At 34.2% G+C, this 22924-nt stretch overlaps 1 protein-coding gene across 2 annotated transcripts in view; it reads right to left on the reverse strand.

The window, feature by feature from the left end:
• The window catches only part of LOC120775319 (E3 ubiquitin-protein ligase HECW2), a 47373-nt gene that overhangs the window by 10609 nt on the left and 13840 nt on the right, over positions 1–22924 (reverse strand). The window contains exon 1 of one of the 2 annotated variants that reach the window (XM_040105457.1): positions 6377–6464. The exons of the other annotated variant lie outside the window; for it this stretch is intronic. Within the exon in view, the coding sequence (XP_039961391.1) occupies positions 6377–6417 (41 nt within the window). The 5' untranslated portion in view covers positions 6418–6464. Of the gene's footprint in view, positions 1–6376; positions 6465–22924 lie in introns of those variants that run through there. 2 annotated transcript variants of the gene reach the window in all.

Here is a 22924-nt window from a genome sequence, read left to right on the forward strand (position 1 = left end):
TTTACATTTATTTTAATAAAATGCAATTAATTTTAATTTGAGGCTATACGCTTTTGCCAAAAGTTCTACTTAAATTTTAATAAGGATTATAAACGCATGTAATTGTTTAACATTTCTTGAAAATATTTTGGTTTCTATAGAATCAATGGAAACATATTCCGAAGTTTACACAAAAAGAACGTCGGATAGCTAAACCGACACTCCGCCAGCATAAAAGGACGGTAATGTGAATGAAAGCAAAATAAGGCATACACAAGTTAAAACTAGGACTGAGCCTATACTTGACTATAAGCTCAGTCAGGATAATAAAATAAATATGAGTATAATTACAATTCATTCGACCTTATAAAAGTACACTCAAGATTTACATTTAGTAAAAGACTGGCCTATTTGAACTTTGCTTCTTGTCAATCATCCTCCATCCATCCTCCTATGTTAATGACGAAAATATCGAAAAAGTTAAAGAAGCAATGCTAGAAAATTGTCGTGTTGACATCAGAGAGATAGTAGAAGATCTCAACATCTCCTATAGAGAACATTTTGGTTATTGTTTTGGGTATATTACAGGGTCCGAACTCGAAGTGTAACCAACTTCAGACCGCCCGCTCAGCTGTCGCACTGGAATCAGCTGTTTATAAATTTGCTGAATGACAGTTCGGAGTATTGTTCACAAGTTCGGAGTATTGTTCAAAAGCGTTTTGCCAAAAGTGAACGCCAAAAATAAAGTGATCAGCGATGGAATTCAAACGTAATAGTGTGATTGCTTTATATTTAACTGGAAAATAACAGCCAGCCATTGTTCGTGAGCTCAAACACCTTAATGTGAATAAAGTTTTTGCTTATCGCACCATCACTCGTTACAATGATGCTGGTAGCATCGAAAAACGTTATGGAGATGGTCATCAAAAGACTGCAACGTCACGTGAGATGGTTCGGAAAGTGAAGAAGCGACTAGAGCGAAATCCACGACGAAGTGCCAATCAAATGGCTAAAGAACTGAAAATATCTGACCGCAGCATCCGACGCATATTGAAAAGCTCAATGTCAAGCCTTACAAGTTCCAAAAGGCCCATGATCTCACACCGAAGGAGCAACAAGTAAGACTTGAGAGAGCAAAGCAATTGCTTCGCTTGGCCGAAAGCAGTCAAATTCCGAACATTGTGTTTTCTGACGAAAAGATTTTTCCAATTGAGCAATTCGTAAACTCTCAAAACGATAGGGTTTACTTGACCGACCGTTCATACGAGAATCTAAGTCATCGGTTGGCCACCAGGAGGCAGCACCCGCCACAAATAATGGTTTGGGCCGCTGTCACCGCAGATGGGCGCTCTCCAATTGTTTTCATCGAGCCTGGCGTCAAAGTAAATGCGACATATTATCGGGAAAGTGTTCTGGAGCCTGCTTTGAAGCCGTGGGCAAACAAACATTTCGGTCGCAAACCATGGACGTTTCAACAAAACTCAGCACCTTCTCACAAAGCGCGAGTAAACCACGAATGACTGAAAAACAACGTTCTGAACTTCATTACGACCACACAATGGCGCTCGAATTCACCAGATGCAAATCCAATGGATTATTCTCTCTGGGCCATTTTAGAGAGCAAGGTCCGAAGTAAAAAATACACCAGTCTCGAGATGCTGAAGAAAGCCATTGTCCGTGAGTGGGACAAAATACCAGCAAGTCACATTCGGGCAGCTTGCGATTCATTTTTTGACCGTCTCAAGGCCATAGTTAAGGCAAATGGTGGTCATATCGAGCAAAAGTGAATTGGTCCTGAATTTTTGATTATTTTCACAAATTTTGTACTTTAAAATAAATAAAAATAATTTTCCTTACCGAATTTATGGCTTTTTTAATTGGTTACTCCAAGTACCGGACCCTGTAATGTTAGACTCGTATAAAAAGACCTAAAAGAGATGTCCCATTCTTGTAAGATCGTGACTGACTTTTTAGCCCAACAAGAAACGAAAGACATCGCTTAGCCATCGTATTCGTCACATTTGGCTACCTGTGCCTTTTTTATTTCCGAATGCCATGCCTCTATTTACCCAATATATAAAAATCGCTGGACAAACCTTTCACATCTTAAACAAACAATGCCGAAGGCACACTAATTGATATATAGAGATCAAACTTCCATATACTTTCTTCTTCTTAATTGGCGTAGACACCGCTTACGCGATTATAGCCGAGTTAACAACAGCGCGCCAGTCGTTTCTTCTTTTCGCTACGAGGCGCCAATTGGATATCCCAAGCGAAGCCAGGTCCTTCTCCACTTGGTCCTTCCAACGGAGTGGAGGTCTTCCTCTTCCTCTGCTTCCCCCGGCGGGTACTGCTTCGAATACTTTCAGCTCATCGTTCCATCGGATGCGATATTCGCCGTGGCCAATGCGCAAAGGACCATAAATCTTTCGCAGAATTTTTCTCTCGAAAACTCGTAACGTCGACTCATCGGTTGCTGTCATCGCCCAAACCTCTGCACCATATAGCAGGACGGGAATTATGAGCGACTTATAGAGTTTTGCTTTTGTTCGTCGAGAGAGGACTTTACTTTTCAATTGCCTACTCAGTCCGAAGTAGCACCTGTTGGCAAGAGCAATCCTGCGTTGGATTTCCAGGCTGACATTATTAGTGGTGTTAATGCTGGTTCCTAAATAGACGAAATTATCTACAACCATATACTTTGCTATGTAAATTACAGTCATATGTTAGATACTAAGGCTGAATACAAAGTGGGTTAGGTTAGGTTAGATGGCTGATCAAAGATCGCATAGAAAGAAGAACTCCTATTTTCAAACTATAAATGAACAAAACGCTTAGTAGCCAACACAAATTTGCATAAGCGTTCAATTTCAACTCCCACCAGCTCAGTGGGATGTCTGAAAGAATGCGCTACCAAGAGTTTAAGTCTTGACCTCCCGAACGCTGGACAGTCAAAAAGGAAGTGTTGAGTTATTTCCACCTCATCTTCTTCCATGCAGCTTCTGCTTATGGCGTCTGGTAGGATTGCCAGAGTTCGGTTTGGCGTTACCATGATCCAAGTGATACGGAGTGAAGTCAAAGTAAGTGAAGATTTCCGGGTGTTCAGACCCGTGTTCTTTTAGAGACTCTCTGAACCTGATGGCAACTTTCGCAGTCATACATCTTACGGTGATGTCCACGGTGTCCAATATGTGCAGTTGCCGTTAAGTGCCATGGTTCGAGTGGACCTTAGTGCACCACACATGCTGGTGAGCGCCGTCGGTTGAACGCTCTCGAGTTTCTTTGCAAGTGTGGTCTTTTCTAAAGCCCTCTACCACATAAAAACTTCAGAGAACATAATGGGCTTGACTATGGTATCGTAAAGCCAGAGGACCACTTTCAGTGAGAGACCCCACCTTTTGCCAATGGCTCCTCTGCGGTAGTTCAAGGCAATCGATGCCTACTTTGCTCTCTCTTCGATATACGGCTTCCATGAAAGCTTTCTATCCCTTAGATATTTAACTATATCTGCTGATTGCAGACGGATGTCTCCCGTTCGCGGCAGCGGTGCCGCCGGAATCTTGTGTCTTCAGGTGAATAAAACTATCTTGGTTTTACGTGGGTTGGCGAGACCGCTTTCGACTGCGACGCTGACACACCCCTGCGTCAAATCGTAGTACAAAGTGGGAGGAAGCCTGGTAAATACAATATATCTTCGGGTTATTCAAATCTCACCATCTGAAGATCGTTGACGGTAGTTGACGGTGCTTCAAACGTTTGCATAACTATCAGATAGGCTGAAATAAAGCACAATCGAATAGCATAAGACATATGTATGTTTATGATTTTTAAGCGTTGTTCCGGCCATTTTTAATATGTCAAGTTTTGTAATTTTTTTCGTTTGGTTTTTACAATTTCATCATGTCCGTACTTTTTTCGAAATGAAGCTGGTGATAGCATTACTGTCAACGGGGAGTGGTATAGATGGATGATAACTAACTTCTTTTGGCCGCAATTGGAAGAAGCTGATCTTGACAACATCTGGTTTCAGCAAAACGGGTCTGCGGGCCACACAATGCATGCCACAATCGAATTATTGCGAGAAAAGTTTCGAGATTCGGTTATTTCAAGAAATTGTGACAATGAGTGATATACAAGAAATTGTGATTTAACACAATTTTAATTAGTTTTTCTAAAGAAATCATAACACTCGTATTGGAAAACCTTGTAGAACCATAAAGCAAAAGAATAGATGTTTCAAAATTTGGTTTCACCAAAGACCAAAAGAAAAGAAAACATGTTCCTAAGGAAAACAGTGAAAAACAGATGATCTGGTAGTAGTAATCTGGCCAAAGCATGAAAAATTTAAGACAGCTAAGTCTACATTCTAGCGCTACTAACATTTAGCAACATGATAAATACGAAAACATCCGTGACCGAATCGAATTGGGTAATCCTGCATAACTTATAAGCTAGTCGTAAGTCCTGACACTAGCTATTTTACTTGCAAAGTAATAAATATATTCTTATTATTTTTATCAAAGTATCAAAAAATGGAAGGTCTGGTAAAGTCCTAAATTTAAAATATATTTTGTTTTAGAGTAAAATTCAGATTGAAGTTAAAAATATTTTACGAACAAGTAAGGAAGAGCTAAGATCGGGTGTCACCGAACATTTTATACTCTCGCATGGTAAAGTGATAATCGAGATTTCATTATACGTCATTTACATATTTTTCAAATACCGTATTTGTGTAAAGTTTTATTCCGCTATCATCATTGGTTCCTAATGTTTATACTCGTATTATACAAAGAAGGCATCAAATGGAATTCAAAATAGCTTTATATTGGAAGAAGGCGTGCTTGTGAACCGATTTCACCCATATTTCGTACATGTCATCAGGGTGTTAAGAAAATATTATATACCGAATTTCATTGAAATCGGTTTAGTAGTTCCTGAGATATGGTTTTTGGACCATAAGTGGGCGACGCCACGCCCATTTTCAATTTAAAAAAAAAGCCTGGGTGCAGCTTCCTACTGGCATTTCTTCCGTGAAATTTAGTGTTTCTGACGTTTTTTGTTAGTCGGTTAACGCACTTTTAGTGATTTTCAACATAACCTTTGTATGGGAGGTGGGCGTGGTTATTATCCGATTTCTTCCATTTTTGAACTGTATATGGAAATGCCTGAAGAAAACGACTGTGTAGAGTTTAGTTGACATAGCTATAGTAGTTTCCGAGATATGTACAAAAAACTTAGTAGGGGGCGGGGCCACGCCCACTTTTCCAAAAAAATTGCGTCCAAATATGCCCCTCCCTAATGTGATCCTTTGTGCCAAATTTCACTTTAATATCTTTATTTATGGCTTAGTTATGACACTTTATAGGTTTTCGGTTTCCGCCATTTTGTGGGCGTGCCAGTGGGCCGATTTTGCCCATCTTCGAACTTAACCTTCTTATAGAGCCAAGGAATACGTGTACCAAGTTTCATCATGATATCTTAATTTTTACTCAAGTTACAGCTTGCACGGACGGACGGACGGACAGAGGGACGGACAGACGGACGGACGGACAGACCGACATCCGGATTTCGACTCTACTCGTCACGCTGATCACTTTGGTGTATACATATAACCCTATATCTGACTCTTTTAGTTTTAGGACTTACAAACAACCGTTATGTGAACAAAACTATAATACTCTCCTTAGCAACATTGTTGCGAGAGTATAAAAATTATTATATGTATTGAGTGTTTATAACTGCTAACTATTTTTAGAAACAAACATTTTAAAATAATAGGTTGTCAAAAAAGTCTTGCGGTATTTTCGCTAGTTGGCGCTGAAAACGCGTAGTTCTAGTTTTATTCGTCGCATCGGGCCATGCTATACCTTTTTGGAAAGCTCATTTCACGCGCTAACACGTGTTTGATTGATTGTCGTTTCTTTTAAGTCGTTCGTGAGTTATAGTTTCGCAAACATGGAACAAAATAAATAGAAAATACGGCATATTTTACAGTACTACTACGATAAAGGCAAAAATGCATCTCAAGCCGCCAATAATATTTGTGCAGTTTATGGACCCGATACAGTTTCCATATCCACCGCACAACGACGGTTTCAACGTTTTCGTTCTGGTGTAGAGGTGGTCCAAGATGCGCCACGCTCCGAATTGGTCGAAAGAGACCGACATAGTAGCAGCCGTAGCATCGGTCAAGAGCTGGGCATGAGTCATCAAAATTTCATTTCAATTTCAATAAAAAAAAAAATCAATAAAAATACCGCAAGACTTTATTGACAACCCATTATATAGATTACAACCCATATTATAGATTACCATACCATTATTGGTATGGACATATGTTTATTTAAAATAATTTTTATGAACAAAGGAATATATTTTTTTCAAAAACACTTACACAGCCCAAACAATGTACGCCGCCTTCGAAAGGAATCCCATTTTCGACGCTTTATGCAATGCGAGCAGGAAAAGTACTACAAATTATGATACCCAGAAGTTATCGGTTCTATTCATACATACATATATAGTACAGTATATAGCAGCATTCAAAGTACGGACGCCGCAGCACAGCTCCAGTTTGCGAACGAATCCGAGGCAGAAGCGGCAGCAATGCTGCACTTGAGCAGCTTAAGCTTAGATGGACGCTAATAGCGGCAGGCAGCGGCTTGTGCGCAATATCACAGCGCAAACACAACGAAATAAAAGCGCCTATCGACGTACAGCCTTCACTGTTGTTATCACAATGCGCGGTGCTTTTCGGCAGATATTATTAATTTTATGTAAGCAATGTCTTTATTTTTATTGTTATTATTATTATTGGTTTTTGTTGTATGTTGGCACTTGTACCCTTTTTTATCACTCTACTAGTTTTTATCACTTTACCACCACTTAAAAAGTGAGTATGTATGTAAATAAGTTGTTCAATTTACACTCGTTTCCTCGCGTTAATAAATAAATCGTGCGTAACTATAATTGTTATTAATATTTACGGAGAAAAAATATACTATATGTTTATGCATAAGTAAACCCGGCGACGATAATACATATTCATAGCGCTATTTCCATATTTATTTTAGATTAAGCGGCGAGTAATTACACAGGCGACTTTTAGATTAAAATAGTTTTAATTAGCGACTTTTTTGACTGCACACTAAGATAGGGAAGTTCAAGTGAGTGCCAATGTCCTTGAAATATTTTTAAAATTTAAAAAGGTTGGGTTGGGCTATGATAATTTTTATAAATATTTGCTTATGCCAAAAATTACATATTCAATTCTAAAATTGGGTTGTGGAATAGAAAATATTTATTCTCTTGCAACACAATTTTTTAACAGCTTTAAATATTTTAATATTCATGAAATAAGTTTTATTAAATATAATTTGCTGCTTTTAATGAAATATTTCATTTTTTTTTATATTTTATATTTTTCATTTCATTGTATTTTATTTTTTTTTATATTTTATATATTTCATTTCATTTTTCATTTTTCATTCAAACAATTAATTTGATTAATTATAAAATTTTGTTTCATTTAAAAATATTTTAAAAATTTCATTATAATTTTTTTAATAATAATTTAATATTTTTTCATTAATATTAAGTTTTTTTAATTTCGTTTTATTTTTTTTTATGTATTAATTTTTTTAATATTAAATTTCTCTAAAGACAACACAATTTTTTATCAATTATACATTTTTATCGCTCTTAAACAATTTCATATTTTAATTAATTTGTTTTTTTTTTTAGTTTTATTTTTCATGTCCTTGTATTTAATTTTTTTTTATTTATTTGAAATTTTTTTTTTGTGAATGACAACACAAATTTTTAATAATGAAATGTATGTATGTAATTTTATTAATTATAAATTTTGGTTTCGTGTAATAAAATTTAACATTTTAACTTATGTTTTTTTTAATTTTTTCATTTCATTATATTTTAGTATGTTCTTAGTTTCATTTTAAAATATTATTTTTTTGTTGTAAATGACAGCAAAGTTATTAACTTTATATACATACATACATATGTAAATAAAAAATTAATTTTATTAATTGTAAAAATTTGCTTTATTTAAAAATACTTAAAAATTTTAATTTATATCTTTTTAATAATATTTATTTTTTTGTTCATTTTATTTAATTTTTTCTTTTTTTGTATTATTTTTCTTATTTTTTCTGTTTAATACTATCTTTATAAAATTAGTTTTGTTTATTATAAATTTTTACTGCATTTAATACAATTTTATATCTTAATTCATTTTTTTTTTGTAGTTTCATTTTTCATTTAATTGTATTTTTTTTTAATTTTATTCTATTTGAAATTTTATTTTTGTAAATGACAATACAAATTTCTAATAGCATGTAATTAAAAAAAATGTTTTTTATTGATATTTATTTTCCTATTTAATTTTCTTCTAAGTTTTTAGTTTAGTTTTATTTATCATTTCCTTGTATTTATTTTTTTGTTTGAGTTTTTTTAGATAATGACAAAACAAATTTTAATTTTTTTTTATTTGGTTTCATTTAAAAATACTTTTATTATTTTTTAATGTATTTTATATTTATAAAATATATATATAAAATTATTAATATTTATTTTTATTTTAACTTCCGATCTTATTTATTTTTTTTTTTGTAAATGTCAACATAATTTTTTAAAAGCTTTATATTTTTATAAAATTAGTTTTATTAATTAAAAATTTTTAATGCATTTAAAAAAGTTTTTTATTTTAGTTAATATTTTTATTTTATTATTTTATAATGCTTCGGATTTACTATATTAATTCTTTATTTTAATTATTAAGTTTTTTGTTAAAAATTCAAAAATTTAATTTTCTGTTTATAATTTCTTGTTTCATTTCAAAAACAAAAATTGTATCAATTTGTTTATTTAATTTTTTTATTTTTTTTTATTTTATTTTATTTTATTTTATTTTATTTTATTTTATTTTATTTTATTTTATTTTTTATTTTATTTTATTTTATTTTATTTTATTTTATTTTATTTTATTTTATTTTATTTTTTTATTTTATTTTATTTTATTTTATTTTATTTTATTTTATTTTATTTTTTTATTTTATTTTATTTTTTTTTTATTTTATTTTATTTTTATTTTTTATTTTATTTTATTTTATTTTATTTTATTCATTATTTTATTTTATTTTATTTTATTTTCATTTTATTTTATTTTATTTTATTTTATTTTATTTTATTTTATTTTATTTTATTTTTTATTTTATTTTATTTTATTTTATTTTATTTTATTTTATTTTATTTTATTTTATTTTTTTATTTTTTTTATTTTATTTTTATTTTTATTTAATTTCAATAAATATTAATTTTTCCCACAATTTCGCTTATACCTCTTAAACCGTATTGCTGAACTTGCTAAATCGCTCGTCACTTTGTCACTGGCATTTTACACATGTATGTATCAATAAGAGTCTAAACAAATGTCAACCATGGTCGCAAAAACATATGTACACCTACTTAGTTATAGCTATATTGTCGCTTGCTGGCTTATTACATGCTTTGGTCTGCTCTTATCACAAGTTCATTTAACTTTTCAGCCTTCAGCTTTACAAAACACTCATATAGCCAATCAGAAATTAAAAAAAAAAAATCACAAATATCTATTGCACATATGTATATATGTATGTACATGTATATCTCGCAATAACTGATAAGCTTTCTATAAAACAAAAACTGCTTCCTGTGGATATCGCATTTGCTATTTTAAAACCAACAATCAATAATAATATTTATTCAAACAATTGAACTATCGGCGAACCTGATATGTGTTTGCACGCACTTTTGTACACACATACATAAATAAATATAGTATATATGTATATAAGTGTATATGGACTTATTTATTTATTATTTTATATCCAGAAAGGTAGCTAGTGGTATCGTTTTTCACTTTATATTTTATTTTATTTTTTGTGTCTGCTTCCTCTTCCATAAAAAAAACATTTGTTTATGGAAAACTTAGACCATTTCCTTTGACCAGTTTATTTAACACCTTTCAATAATCATAATATTCAATATAGAAATAATTTTCTGAGCTCATTATAACGCAGTCCTGAGCAAAAAAATAGCATTAGAGAACGAATACGTTCAACTTTTGATTTTGAAACGACTTCTACCTAATGGGTTTTTTATGATCTAGGCATTCTTGGAAAACTTTGACAGATTTTTGACACTTATGGGAAAGTAATTTTATACTGACAGACTTAACTTGGACTGAATGAAAACGAATACTGCTCAGTACTATAAACTAAGATGTCAAATTTACCGAGGTCCATAGTCAAGTGTTCCCTTTTTAAGTGAGGTCAATGATTTATGCGCATTTTCAGGTAGATGTTTGAAGTCAGTTTTCTTCAAGTGAAAAAATAATAATATTTGAAAAATTTAAAAATATTTGAATACAATTATTGTTATTTAGAAACTCAGGTTACTGCGTTTTTATTGTCGTAATTTGACACACATGGACAGACACAGACTCTACGCTTGTTTGTCATACATTAAACGAAGCACTTGAGCCATGCAATTAAAGGCGAGCTATGCGCGATCACAACATTGAAACACTTAAACATTGTTTGAAGTAAATATTTATAAATTTACACTATTTATTAAGTAATGCTTTGATATCTTTTGAGGCAATTGTTTATAACGAAATGGAGTTGCCAAAGGGTGGAAATTTGTAAGTAAAAGAGAATTAATCTCAAACACTTCAAACTCTATTTAGAATTTTTTCAAATTAATTTTTCAAAATTTTTGGAGTTGATTTGGAATTACTTTCGTTTTCCTAAGCATGAATAATGCATATTTACATTGTGACAAAGAGTACACGGAAATTATAATTTAAATTACCCAGGTACATGATATTTCAAATAAAATGTATTTTTATAAGTTGATAGAACTGTTCTTAACTACTTGACAAATATGAGCGCGATCTGTCAACCAGTTTACATACTTACAGCAGCTGCTTGGGACTCTACACCTTAGTAGTACGTTGCGATTTTTACAATGGATAAAAATATCGAAGAAAGCATTTCTCTCAAATTTTGTATTTTTAACCAAATTTCGTGTGCGGAATCGTTGCGAAAGTTGGTGATTCAGCTTTATCAAAAACACAAGTCTACGAGAGAAACAAATACTTCAAAGGATTGTCTCGTTCCCGACGACGTTCAACCGCTTCAACTGATGAAAATATTAAAAAAGTTAAGGATATGGTGTTTGAAAATCATCTGGCAAGAGTTAGAGAGATGGCAAGAGAGCTTGACGTTTCTCGAGAGCTCATGCGAATGATTTTGGTGGATATTTTGGATAAGAAACGCGTTCTTGCTCGACTCGTAGCGATAAAGCTGAACTTTTTTCAAACAGAGTACCATCTTTTTGGACAGCCTTGATTATGCGAATTCCGATCCCACATTAATAAAGAGCATTATAACTGCGGATGAAACATGGGTTTATGAATTTGACATGCAAACAAGTCAACAATCATCGGAATGGAGGGAAAAAGACGAGCCGAAACCCAAAAAACCATGGAAAAGTCGCTAAAAAAAATCAAGGCGATGGTTTGTTCTTTTAGATATTCATAGTTTGGTGCATCATGAATTTGTTCCGAAAAGGACAAACGGTCAAGAAGTTATTTTTGAGGCGTTTGCAAGAGAACGTTCATCGAAAACGGCCGAAATTGTGGAAGAACAATTAATGGATTTTACATGATGAGAATGCAGCACGCATCGAGCCATGATTGTAACCAAATTTAAAGCCAAAAACGCAATGAAAACCATCGATCAATCACCGTATTCACCAACTCGGTGAATTTTTTCTTGTTCCTCAAATTAAAATTGCCACTACGTGGAACTCGTTTTCAGTCTATCGAAGAGATAAAACAAAATTCGCTGAAGGAACTGAAGGTCACTCCAAAAAGTGCTGCTGAAAAGTGTTTTGAGGGCCGAAAAAGTCGTTGGCATAGGTGTATTACAGCTGGTGAGGACTACTATGAAATCGACAAAATAAATATTGATAAATAATCAAACATTTTGTGTTTTATCTACAATTACCGGATACTTTTTTTGCGACAATGTGTATATATATAGATATTTATGGAGACAAACGAAACGAAAAGAAATCGGGCAACTTTGTTGTATTGAATTTTAACAAGAATGAAGTTCCTGAACACCTCTAAGAATAGCCTCTCCAAACATAGAGTCTTTTTGCGAATATTAGCAGGAAGGTCCTCCGCTAACGGTTTTCTATTTTTCCCTTATCAGATAGAAAAATTGATGATATTTCGCTTGCAACGGTTGACTTGAAAAAATATTTTGCTTAATCTAGGTTAAATTTGTAGGAAATTAGATATAGTCTCTAAAATGTGGTCTCTTATGATTTTTCCGTAAACCAACCTGTTTAAAAGATATTCAACGGTTGAAATTGTTGACTATCTGGAAAATTCTTTTTCTTATGAGTTTTGATCACTCAATGAAAAAATTATTCGTAGACCGATGATACACATTTTTGTAGGAAATTTAGATGCTCTATAAAAATGGTCTACTACGATATTTCGATTAAGTTAAAGCGTTTACGAGATCTTCAGCGTTATCAAACATCAATGCATATTAGGGTGATTCAAAAAAAATTTTTTTTTTTTCGTTTGGTACCCTGAAAAATGGGTTTCTAGACACCTCTAAGAAAGCCTCTCCAAAAATCTATTCATAATAATTTTTTTTTCAAAACTTGATAAAATTAATATACTTTAAAAAATTTTTTTTCCAAAAATTTATCAAATTTCAACCAATTTAATTTTGGCTTTTTTGTACGGTTTTTCTTTTTTTTCGTTTAAACTCATCTTTATAAAATCGAGTTTTGTTTATTATAAATTTTAGAGCATTCAATAAAACCATTTCAATATCTTAACAAACTATTTTTTTTGTAGTTCCATTTTTTCTATTTAATTGTATTTTATTTAATTTTTCTCTATCTGATATTTTATTTTGAAATGAAATAAAACCGCTAATAGCACTGAGGTGACCCTTGTTTTTTATTGATTTTATTTTCCTATTTAGTTTTCGTTCAAGTTTTAGTTTAATTTATCTTTCTGATTTATTTTTTTTGGAGTTCTTTTTAGATAATGACAAGACAAATTTAATTTTTTAGATTTAAAATGTTTTAGGAAACCTATTTTGTGTTTAGTACCAATTGAAAAAAAAATAAAATTTTTTTTTGAATCCCCCTAATATATATAGATATTTATGGAGACAAACGAAACGAAAAGAAATCGGGCAACTTTGTTGTATTGAATTTTAACAAGAATGAAGTCAAGATAAAGGAAAATATTCCGACAGATCGGTCTTTTTTGGAATATTTTCTCGGAACTTCTAACGACATTTTTCGGAAAAAGGGCTCAATTGACCCCTCAGACTGGATGATATTCTTTGATGACATGTAGGGGTTGCATGGGTTGACGGGTTTCAAAAAATCGCATTACATTTATGGTCTTAATAAATTCTACAACACCTCTAGAATATTGTCCTAAATTTTTCAAGTTGTAAAATTTCCGGAGATACATCCCTGAGGACTTGTGCCCTCAAGCACTTAGCTAAGCTAAGTGCGCCATCTTTAAACGCCTTTTTTTCGAAACAGAGTTTTTGAAGTCGGTTGGCAAAATTTCTTGAGAACTACTCAACCGATCTTTATGAAATTTTACATCGGTCTTTGAGATACAATTCTTAAAAACTCGGACGAGGATTTTTATTCGTTAACAACTTGTCAAAAAAAAAAAATGTTACGAAATTTTCATTTTTTTGTAAAACTCTCTTCCAAAAATCTAATTTTAATTTATTTTTCCTTTGTCCAAGTTCTAAGTTAAGGTTTTAACTAAAACACGTATTCATTCACCTTAGAAGATCCTATAAGGAGTTATCCTGCTAACGCGGGCGCAACTTTTTTCCAAAAAATTCAGAATTTTTGTGTTAATCGTGTATGTTTGTAAGAATAAAAAATTCTAATAAAATATTTCATTTTTTATATGAGAAAAAATTGTTTAGAAAGGCTGTTTTTTACCCGAGGAAACCCATGTAACCCCTTAAAGTAAATTATAACCTATAATTACGCTCTTACTTATTTATAAATTATATAAAATGCCGCTTCTAGAAAAATACACTTTTTAATAAAAAAATTTCGAATTTTTACCACAAGAAGTGGCACTAAAAACTCGCCTCAATTACTTAAAAAAAATATTTGCTCGCCACATAATTTAAAAAATATTTGCCAATTTATTTTTAGTTCTTATTGACAAAAAACAATTACGCACTGTTCACACAGGTTAACACTTGTACACACAACGCGACCACACTTAAAAATTTTGTTGTTATTGTTTTTAAAAAATTATGCTAAACTCAATATTGTTTTTAACTTTGCTGTTCAAAAATTAGCCGTATGATTTTCACCATTTTCACAACGCGACGCAACAGTAACAAAACAAAACCTAACGCCGTCGAGGTCTCAAGAATTCTAAACGCACTAGAACAGTGCGCAGCGAACGTTATCTGGCGAACAGTTAGTTGGGAGTGTGCGCGCGCGAATCCAATTCAAATTTAAAATCACCAGGCGGTAGAACTCAGCCGGCGATCGATACACAAGCCAAGCGTGCGCTCGTAAATATGTATGCATATATGTATGTGTGTATGTATGTGCGCTTGCACTCTGCTATGGCGTGTGGCATTCGCTGCTGCACACTCGCGCCCATGCCCATACCCATACCCATACCCATACCCATGCCCATGCCCAAGCCCAAGCCACTATGGCATGCCGCTTGTCGGCAAGCGTAATGGAGCGTACGCGCCCCCCAAAGCACCCATACAAGCACGGCTATTTCACGAACGCCAAGCTACTATACAAATAACGCTCGTAAATAAGCAAATAAATAAATGTGGAAAAAAAGGCTGGTGAATGAGTGCTACTGTACGCGCGTCGCCGGTGATAAACGCCAGTTAGAAAGGCTTATTATTTAATTGCTTTAGTGCGGCAAGTAGTCGCAGCTTGTTTCATAGCCGAAATGAGCTAATAAGCCAAACAAAATCAAGCGAAAACATACGCTTTGCAACTTGTCATAGTCATATTGAAGACATACACACACACATGTACATACATATGTACAAGTATGTAAATGTGTCGCGTTCGATTGTCTCAAAGTGCTCCTCAGCCAATCTGCAAATTAATAACAATACACGGCTTGTGTTCAGGCTCAAGGCACAAGTGCATGCATACTCACGGTTACACATAGATAATATATATATATGCATGTATGTACATCCATACGTATGTGTGTATATATCTACATTGTATGAGCAATACTCAAAACGTTCGATACACCAAAAATTCTGAGTCATTTCTTCAACACTTAGTTTTCCATATGGAAGTACTATATACATACATACATACCAAGCATTGTGTATACATATGTACACTCGTGCTCGTAAATTATAAGTATTGTACAAATAATGGTACATGCATCAATTGTGATTAGAGTTTTTTGCAGCAGTCATTGAGGCAGCAAGCAATCATACAAGTATAATGTTATAATCATTCAGCAATTAGTTTTATTAAAAACATAAGTAAGCAAATAAAAAACATAAATCTATATGTAATTACAGGAGAATATACTGGCGCATGATTACACCGATTTGCAAATACTTTCTTTATAGCTTCAGTATTCTACGCAAGCTATAAAAATGCAGTTTTATCAATTCTAAGATAAAACCAGTAAGGAAGCCCTAGGTTCGGTTGCAACCGAATATTTTATACTATTGCAATTTGCAGGAATCAAAGCCAGAGGAATACCTTAAGGTATAAAATCTTAACTAGACGTTCGAAATCCAAATAATTTTATATACAAGGTCTGTCGCAAAAGAAACAGGACTGGTAAAAAAAACAACAAAAAATTTATATTTTTCAAAAGTTATATTTTTTATTGAAAGTAGTTTTCTTGTGCTTCGATACGGCGTTTAGCCCGGTCAATTAGCATTTCAAATGAGTGTTTAAGGTCATTTTTCGGAATGCTCTTGAGAATATCGGTCGTCGCCTTTTGGATAGCTGAAATGTCCTGAAACCAGTGTCTTTTCATGGGCAAATGAAGTTTTCCAAATACGTAAAAATCACAGGGTGCCAGATCAGGTGAGTAGGGTGAGTGATTAATGATTAATAAGGAGTTTTTGTCAAAAAATCAGTGAGAAGCGTCGACCGATGACACGGCGCATAATCGTGCAACAGGCGCCAGGACCCTGCCTCACGGTATTGTGGTCGAGCACGACGAATGCGTGACAAAAGACGTTTCATAACACCAAGATAAAACACACCATTAATCGTTTGGCCAGGTGGGACGAACTCTCGGTGTACAATACCCTCGGAATAGTAAAAACAAATCAGCATTGTTTTTATTTTTGACTTCTAAATATGACCGACTTCTGATCGTCACAGAGGTCCTCACGACCTTCTTGGAATCGCTTAAACCACTCATGCACATTACTACGGGATAGACACTGATCACCATAAACTTTTTTCATCATTTGAAATGTTTCAGTAAACATTTTCCCAAGTTTAAAACAAAATTTAATATTTGCTCTTTGTTCAAAATGCATTTTACGACCGATGACCAAAAGCTGCTGTCACTTTTGATCGATAACAACGACTGTAGTTATCCAATTGTCTTAAAATTTTTACGAAATGTCAACAAGAGATCAAACTTTTTATTTCATATACCCACTAATAGGTGGCTCCACCAGAAACAGTTATATTTAAAAAGTTCTGTTTCTTTTGCAACAGACCTTGTATACATATAATATATATAACTCCTATACTGACAGATACATAAGGTTTGTTAGAAAAACGAAAACCGTTATATGTAGTACAAGGTGGCGCAAAAATAACCTTCCGATGTTTTTTTGGCTGTAATTTAAAAAAAAAATTAAAAACTTTAATTCTGCTTGCGGATTATTTTTATTTGGTCTTTTAAATTTTTTTACATCAAGTGGAGAATATGACATCATGTAAATGGCCGTCGCCACAGTTGATTGTCAGTTGAGTCTTTTTATGGCATTTTCCATCACTTTGGCCGGGACTTCCAGCGATAGGTCCTCACATTCTTGACGGATATTGTCTTTAAGAGCTGCACGAGTCTGGGGCTTGTTGACATAAACCCGCAACTTCAAAAAGCCGCACAAAAAGAAGTCTGGAGCGGTCAAATCAGGCGATCTTGCTGGCCAGTGCAAATCGCCAAAACGGGAGGTTAGCCGCCCGGGAAATGCATCCTTCAGTATATCGGTTGTGGCACGTTCAGTGTGTGCCGTTGCACCGTCCTGTTGGAACCACATGTTTTCCAATCCCAATTCAACAAGTTGCGGCAAAAAGAACTCGTTGATCATTGCTCTGTAGCGCTCATCACTCACAGTAACCGTTTGGCCCGCGACGTCTTCGAAGAAAAAAGGTCCGATGACTTCTCCAGCGGAAACAGCACACCATACAGTGAATTTGAGCGGGTGTAATGGCTCTTCGTGGATTACACGCGAATTTTCAGTGCCCCAGAAGCGTAAATTTTGCTTATTTACGTACCCGCTAAGATGGAAATGGGCCTCATCCATTATGATTATTTTTGATGAAAAATCATCGTACTCTTGGTGGTGATTAAGGATGGCTTGAGCGTATGTTAGACGCGATTGGCGGTCAGCAGCTAACAGCTTATGCACCGTCTAGACTTTGACGGGAAACATCTTCAAATCTTGTACCAATTCGCTGTAAACACCGTCGACTGATACCCATTTGCCTGGCACGTCGTCTGGTCGATGTCGACAGCGCTTCCATGACATCCTCGGCAACAGCAGCAATATTCTCTGCAGAACGGTTATTCCTCGGTCTGCCACGCCTGGCAGCATCTCGTGTTGTGCCAGTCTCTTCGAGGCGAGCGGCTAAACGTCACAGTGTTTCACCAGTAGGCGTCGAACGGCCAGGAAATCTGCAACGAAATTCATGTTGTGCCAAAATCACCCTGTATATGGCAGTAGGGGTAGTGACGACGCGATTTTATCTATTAACTATTAACATGCCACATACTAAAAAAATGTTCCCTGGGTTTCATTAAGGTACCTTATATGCACTCACCAAACATATGGAGTAAAGTCAACCGGATCTTTATATTAGTTATTTAGGGGCTGAAGGAAGTATTGACCGGATTCAACCTATGTATTTTTATACACAGAGATACTATAAATAAATTTAAAAATGTGCTTTATGGGAAGTAAGCGTGATATATAAATATGAGAAGAATGTCACATACCAAATTTAGTCGAAATCGAAAAAGTGGACGGTTCTACGCATATAGTCCAATTTTTATCACGGCTTTCATAAAGCCTTCTCATACCATCTCGGAGGTAAAACTTAATGTCTCTCGCGCTTTTAGTAGTTTTGAACAGTACCGTTAAATGGGGAGTGAACGGGGTTATCTTCCGATTTCAACCATTTTTACACGTTCGGTAGAAATTTTTACGTATTTTTGCTAGGCAAATTTGGTTGTTGTAGCTTAAGTGGTTTAGGAGATATTTACATTAAACTTATTAGAGGACGGGGCCACGCCCACTTTTTCAAAATTTTTTGCCCCTAGCTACTGCGATCCTCTGTGTCAAATTAGAGTTTTATATCTTTATTTAGTGCTTACTTGTGGCACTTTACAAGTTCTTTGTTAATGGTGTTTTGTGGGCGTGCCAGTGGCAGTGGTCCGATTACGACCATCTACGAACTCGTGATTTTTTTGTACTAAAGAACTCGCCTAACGAGTTTCATAAAGATGTCTAAATTTTTACTAATTTTAATTGACAGACAGTCACCCCGATTTCAACTTTTCTCGTCATCCTGAAGATTTATATTTATATATGTATATCTATCTCGCTTAGTTTTAGATGAAATGTACAACCGTTAGGTGAACAAAACTATTATACTCTGTAGCAACAGGTTACAAGAGTATAAAAACGTTAGCTTCGGTGCAATCTAACTAATAGTGTTATTTCTTATAGCATTAAAGGGTATAAAATGAAGAACTGTGAAGAACTGATTATAGCGACCCTTCAACTTTTTGAAACCATTTTTGTACAAGGATTTGTCCTTTGATTCAAAATAGGCCCCAATTTCGGGGATCACATTTTTATTGGACGAAAATTACTTCCCAGTGGCGCATTGTCTTGGTGAAACAGCTTTTTCTTTTTCATCAAATGTAACCGTTTTTCGACGATTTCGTACTTCAAACGAACCACTAACCTTAGTAAAAGACACTTAGTCAATAAAAATTATTCCTTGTGCATCTCAAACTACAAACTCCGTAACCTTGCCAGCCGACAGTTGCGTTTTTCCGTCGGTTTTTTTATGTATGATGTACATGTTTAGTTTATATCTTTACAGTACCTGCCATTCCAAATAGCATCACTTTGCTGTCATTCAAAATTATTTTGTGGACTTTCGTCGGTAAAAAGCTCTTTTGGGCATCCACTGCGTTCATCGTCTACGGTGCTCATTTCATTACATCAAAACATAGCATACCACTTTTTAACGGTAGATAGTATATGCTTGTACATAAGCTCTTTGAAGGTTAGGGCTAACTAAAAATCAAATCGATCTAGTAGCGCCATCTGTATGTCAGGTCGATCTGAATTATATGATACGAGGCAGTGTTGCCTTGGACAATTATCCGATAATTGTGGTTCCGACATATGAGACGCTCATTGGGGTGCAAAAGAGATGTGCCAAATTTCAGATCGATATCTTTAAAACTGAGGGACTAGTTCACGTATATGTATATAGATAGACAAGCAGACGGACATGGCTAAATAGACTACGCTCGTCACACTTATCATTTATATATGTATATAGTTTACAGAGTCCCGAGTCTTTCTTCTGAGAGTTATGAGCCGAATTGAATCCACAAGGCAGTCCATATTTTTATCTTTACTTTAAAATTTTATGTATTATATGTAAGTATGTATATCACAATATTCTATGAATAAAATTTAGCATAACCACAGACCTACAAATATATGTCTTTCTATATTTTTACTCACAACCAACTGAACATTTGTTTGATGATATACAGTGACAGTCAGGAAAATATGAATGGAAATTGAAGTTTCTGAGTAACAATAAATTTGAGAAATAATTAATCAACGGAAAAATGATTGCCCAGTCGGACAAAGAAAAGTTGAAAATCTCGCAACATTTTTATGATGATTTATTAAGGACTTTTTTGCTGAAAATCATTTCTTTTTTTTTTGATCGACAATGCTTGAAAATTTAATACCCTGATTATCTATCTTTCTCTCTCTCCTCATTGAATATGAATTTATTTTTTAACTTCTTCTCGTGAAAAGCTACAAAATTTGATGTTAAACTAATCACTAAAAGTTTCAATTGATTTCTTCACAAGTAGGCTGAACAATTTTTATAAAAAGGCGCCGAAATATCTGAATTCATACGTTTTTTAGTTCAATCGAATCTTCAAAGAACACGTATCTATATAAATTTGACAGCTGTCAGAAAATAAAACATTATTTTTGTTATAAAAAATTGCTCTAGATAGCACAAAAAATGGCTTAACGAGTGTTAGCTGTCGCATTTCTGAAACTGACTCCCAGTTGTTGTTTGCTGCACGAAGTTCTCAAGTTTATAGTTACCAAAAAGGTGTCAGTTTCGGCGAAATATAACATAAAAATGAATCGAAGAGTTTCCATTTTTATGCCCAAACCTGTACATATGTTAAGCATATATGTCTACAAACAGTGTATAATTGTATCAAATTTTGAAGACAAAAATTTGACAGAACACTTATTTGCTCAAGCCACATCTCTCATCCCACACACACACCCATTTAAAGTGGGCAAATAAAAAACAATTAACTATTCATAACAGTAGATCCACCCATAATTTGCAGCGAAGAGTATTAGAGTATTTACTTATGTACATACATACATATGTATATGTACATATGTACATAGATGGCGTAGTTTACTTAGTGACACATTTTTTGGACAGACACGCGTAAACGAATATAAATAGGTGCTTAGGATTGATGTTTGGTGTATAAACATCGAGTTGATAATAAACCGTTATCAAATTGTTCATTATCTTTACGTACATACATATATTTATATATGCGGACATATATTTATATATGTATGTATATGTACATATTTGAGTAGAAAATTGGATAGTTTTCTAGTATCGATCTGTGACAAGTTTTTATTTGAGAAAATGCTGGTAGTGAGTCATCCTCTTTTTCCAGCAATCAAAGTATACACACATACATACATATGTATATACGGTTGTCTTATGTCGAGCATAATAAAGATTTAATTGCAAAAATTTTAATTTCTCTAAGTGATATGCGCATCGCATTAATTTTTCACGCCAAACAATGCACGAACGTGTCTATGCGTAAGTAACACAAACATACATATATACATACTTAATATAATCCGTAAAAACTCAAAATGATAAAGCAGATGCATTTGCTTCACACCTGTTGACAGCCAATTAATTTAGTATTCAAAACACTTCCTACCTCTTTCATATTTATATTGCGAATTTCATTTATCCGTTAATTATGGCAAAAAAGTCAAGCGTTTTTTTTCAAGATATATTTAGACATAGTACCATTTTTGCTTCAATTTTTATGAATTAAAAAGCAGGTGCCTACTTAGATAACATAACTGTAACCTAAGGATGCCTAGGTTTGGTCGATGCTAACAGGCTGTGTAAACTCACGTTGAGCAAACTCAAAAAGCACCGTTAGGATCGGGAAGCACCTCTTCAAGCCCTTTGATACTAAACGAGGTTTCAGACAAGGCTACTCCCTTTCGTGCGACTTCTTCAATCTACTGCAGGAGAAAATTATTCGAGCTGCAGAGCTTAATCGAGCAGGTACAATCTTCTATAAGAGTGCACAGCTGCCGGCGTACGCCGATGACATCGATATCATTGATCTCAACATCCGCGCCGTTAGTTCTGCTTTCTCCAGACTGGATAAGGAAGCGAAGCAAAAGGGGCTGATAGTGAACGAGGGCAAGAAGAAACATCTCATGTTGACAATCATAACTACGGAACCAGAAATCCAACGCAGAATAACTCTTGTACTGAGTAACACGTCGAACTGAGTAGGCAATTGAGAAGTAAACTCCGCTCTCGGCTAACAAAGACAAGTCACTCATCATCCCCGTCCTGCTGCATGGTGCGGAGGCATGGACGATGACCACATCTGCTGATTCGACGTTACGAGTTTTCGAGAGAAATGTTCTATAGAAGATTTATGGTCCTTTACACATTGGCAACGGCGAATACAGCAATCGATGGAACGATGAGCTAAGTATGTGAGTATTCGACGCAGGACTATAATAAAAAAAAAAAATTTTATAATAAAAAATAAGATTACCCTCTTTCGTGCGTGCGACTGCGATATCCTTCTGGCCTAGAGTAAATCGTATAAGGTTTTCCGATCTATTGGCTCTTAGCAAAAGCAATCTCTACTATCTAACTATAAATATTCTATACGACAGTCTTTGCCAAAGCTCTATGGGAAAGGCGAGGTAGAATCACATTGGCACTTTCTTCTCCAGATTGAAATATATCTCCTTTGAAGAACCCAGCGAAGGGAACGGGATTGATATTAATTCTTCGTCAATTTAGGTGGATCTGGTGATACAGTTTTAGGAGTTTTTGGCTAACATAAATAGCAAATATCGGTTCAAGCGAGATCCATCGATTTTGAATCAGCCCTACGACCTAACCTAACCTCGATCTAACTACAAAATGTCCATTGTACCGGCACCCTCTCTCTTTTACCGGCTTGTTATATGCACATATGTCAACCTCTAACCCTAAACCACAATTTATTCTCCATTATAGG

This window comes from Bactrocera tryoni, chromosome 4 (genome assembly GCF_016617805.1).
Source record: "Bactrocera tryoni isolate S06 chromosome 4, CSIRO_BtryS06_freeze2, whole genome shotgun sequence".
NCBI lineage: Eukaryota > Metazoa > Arthropoda > Insecta > Diptera > Tephritidae > Bactrocera > Bactrocera tryoni.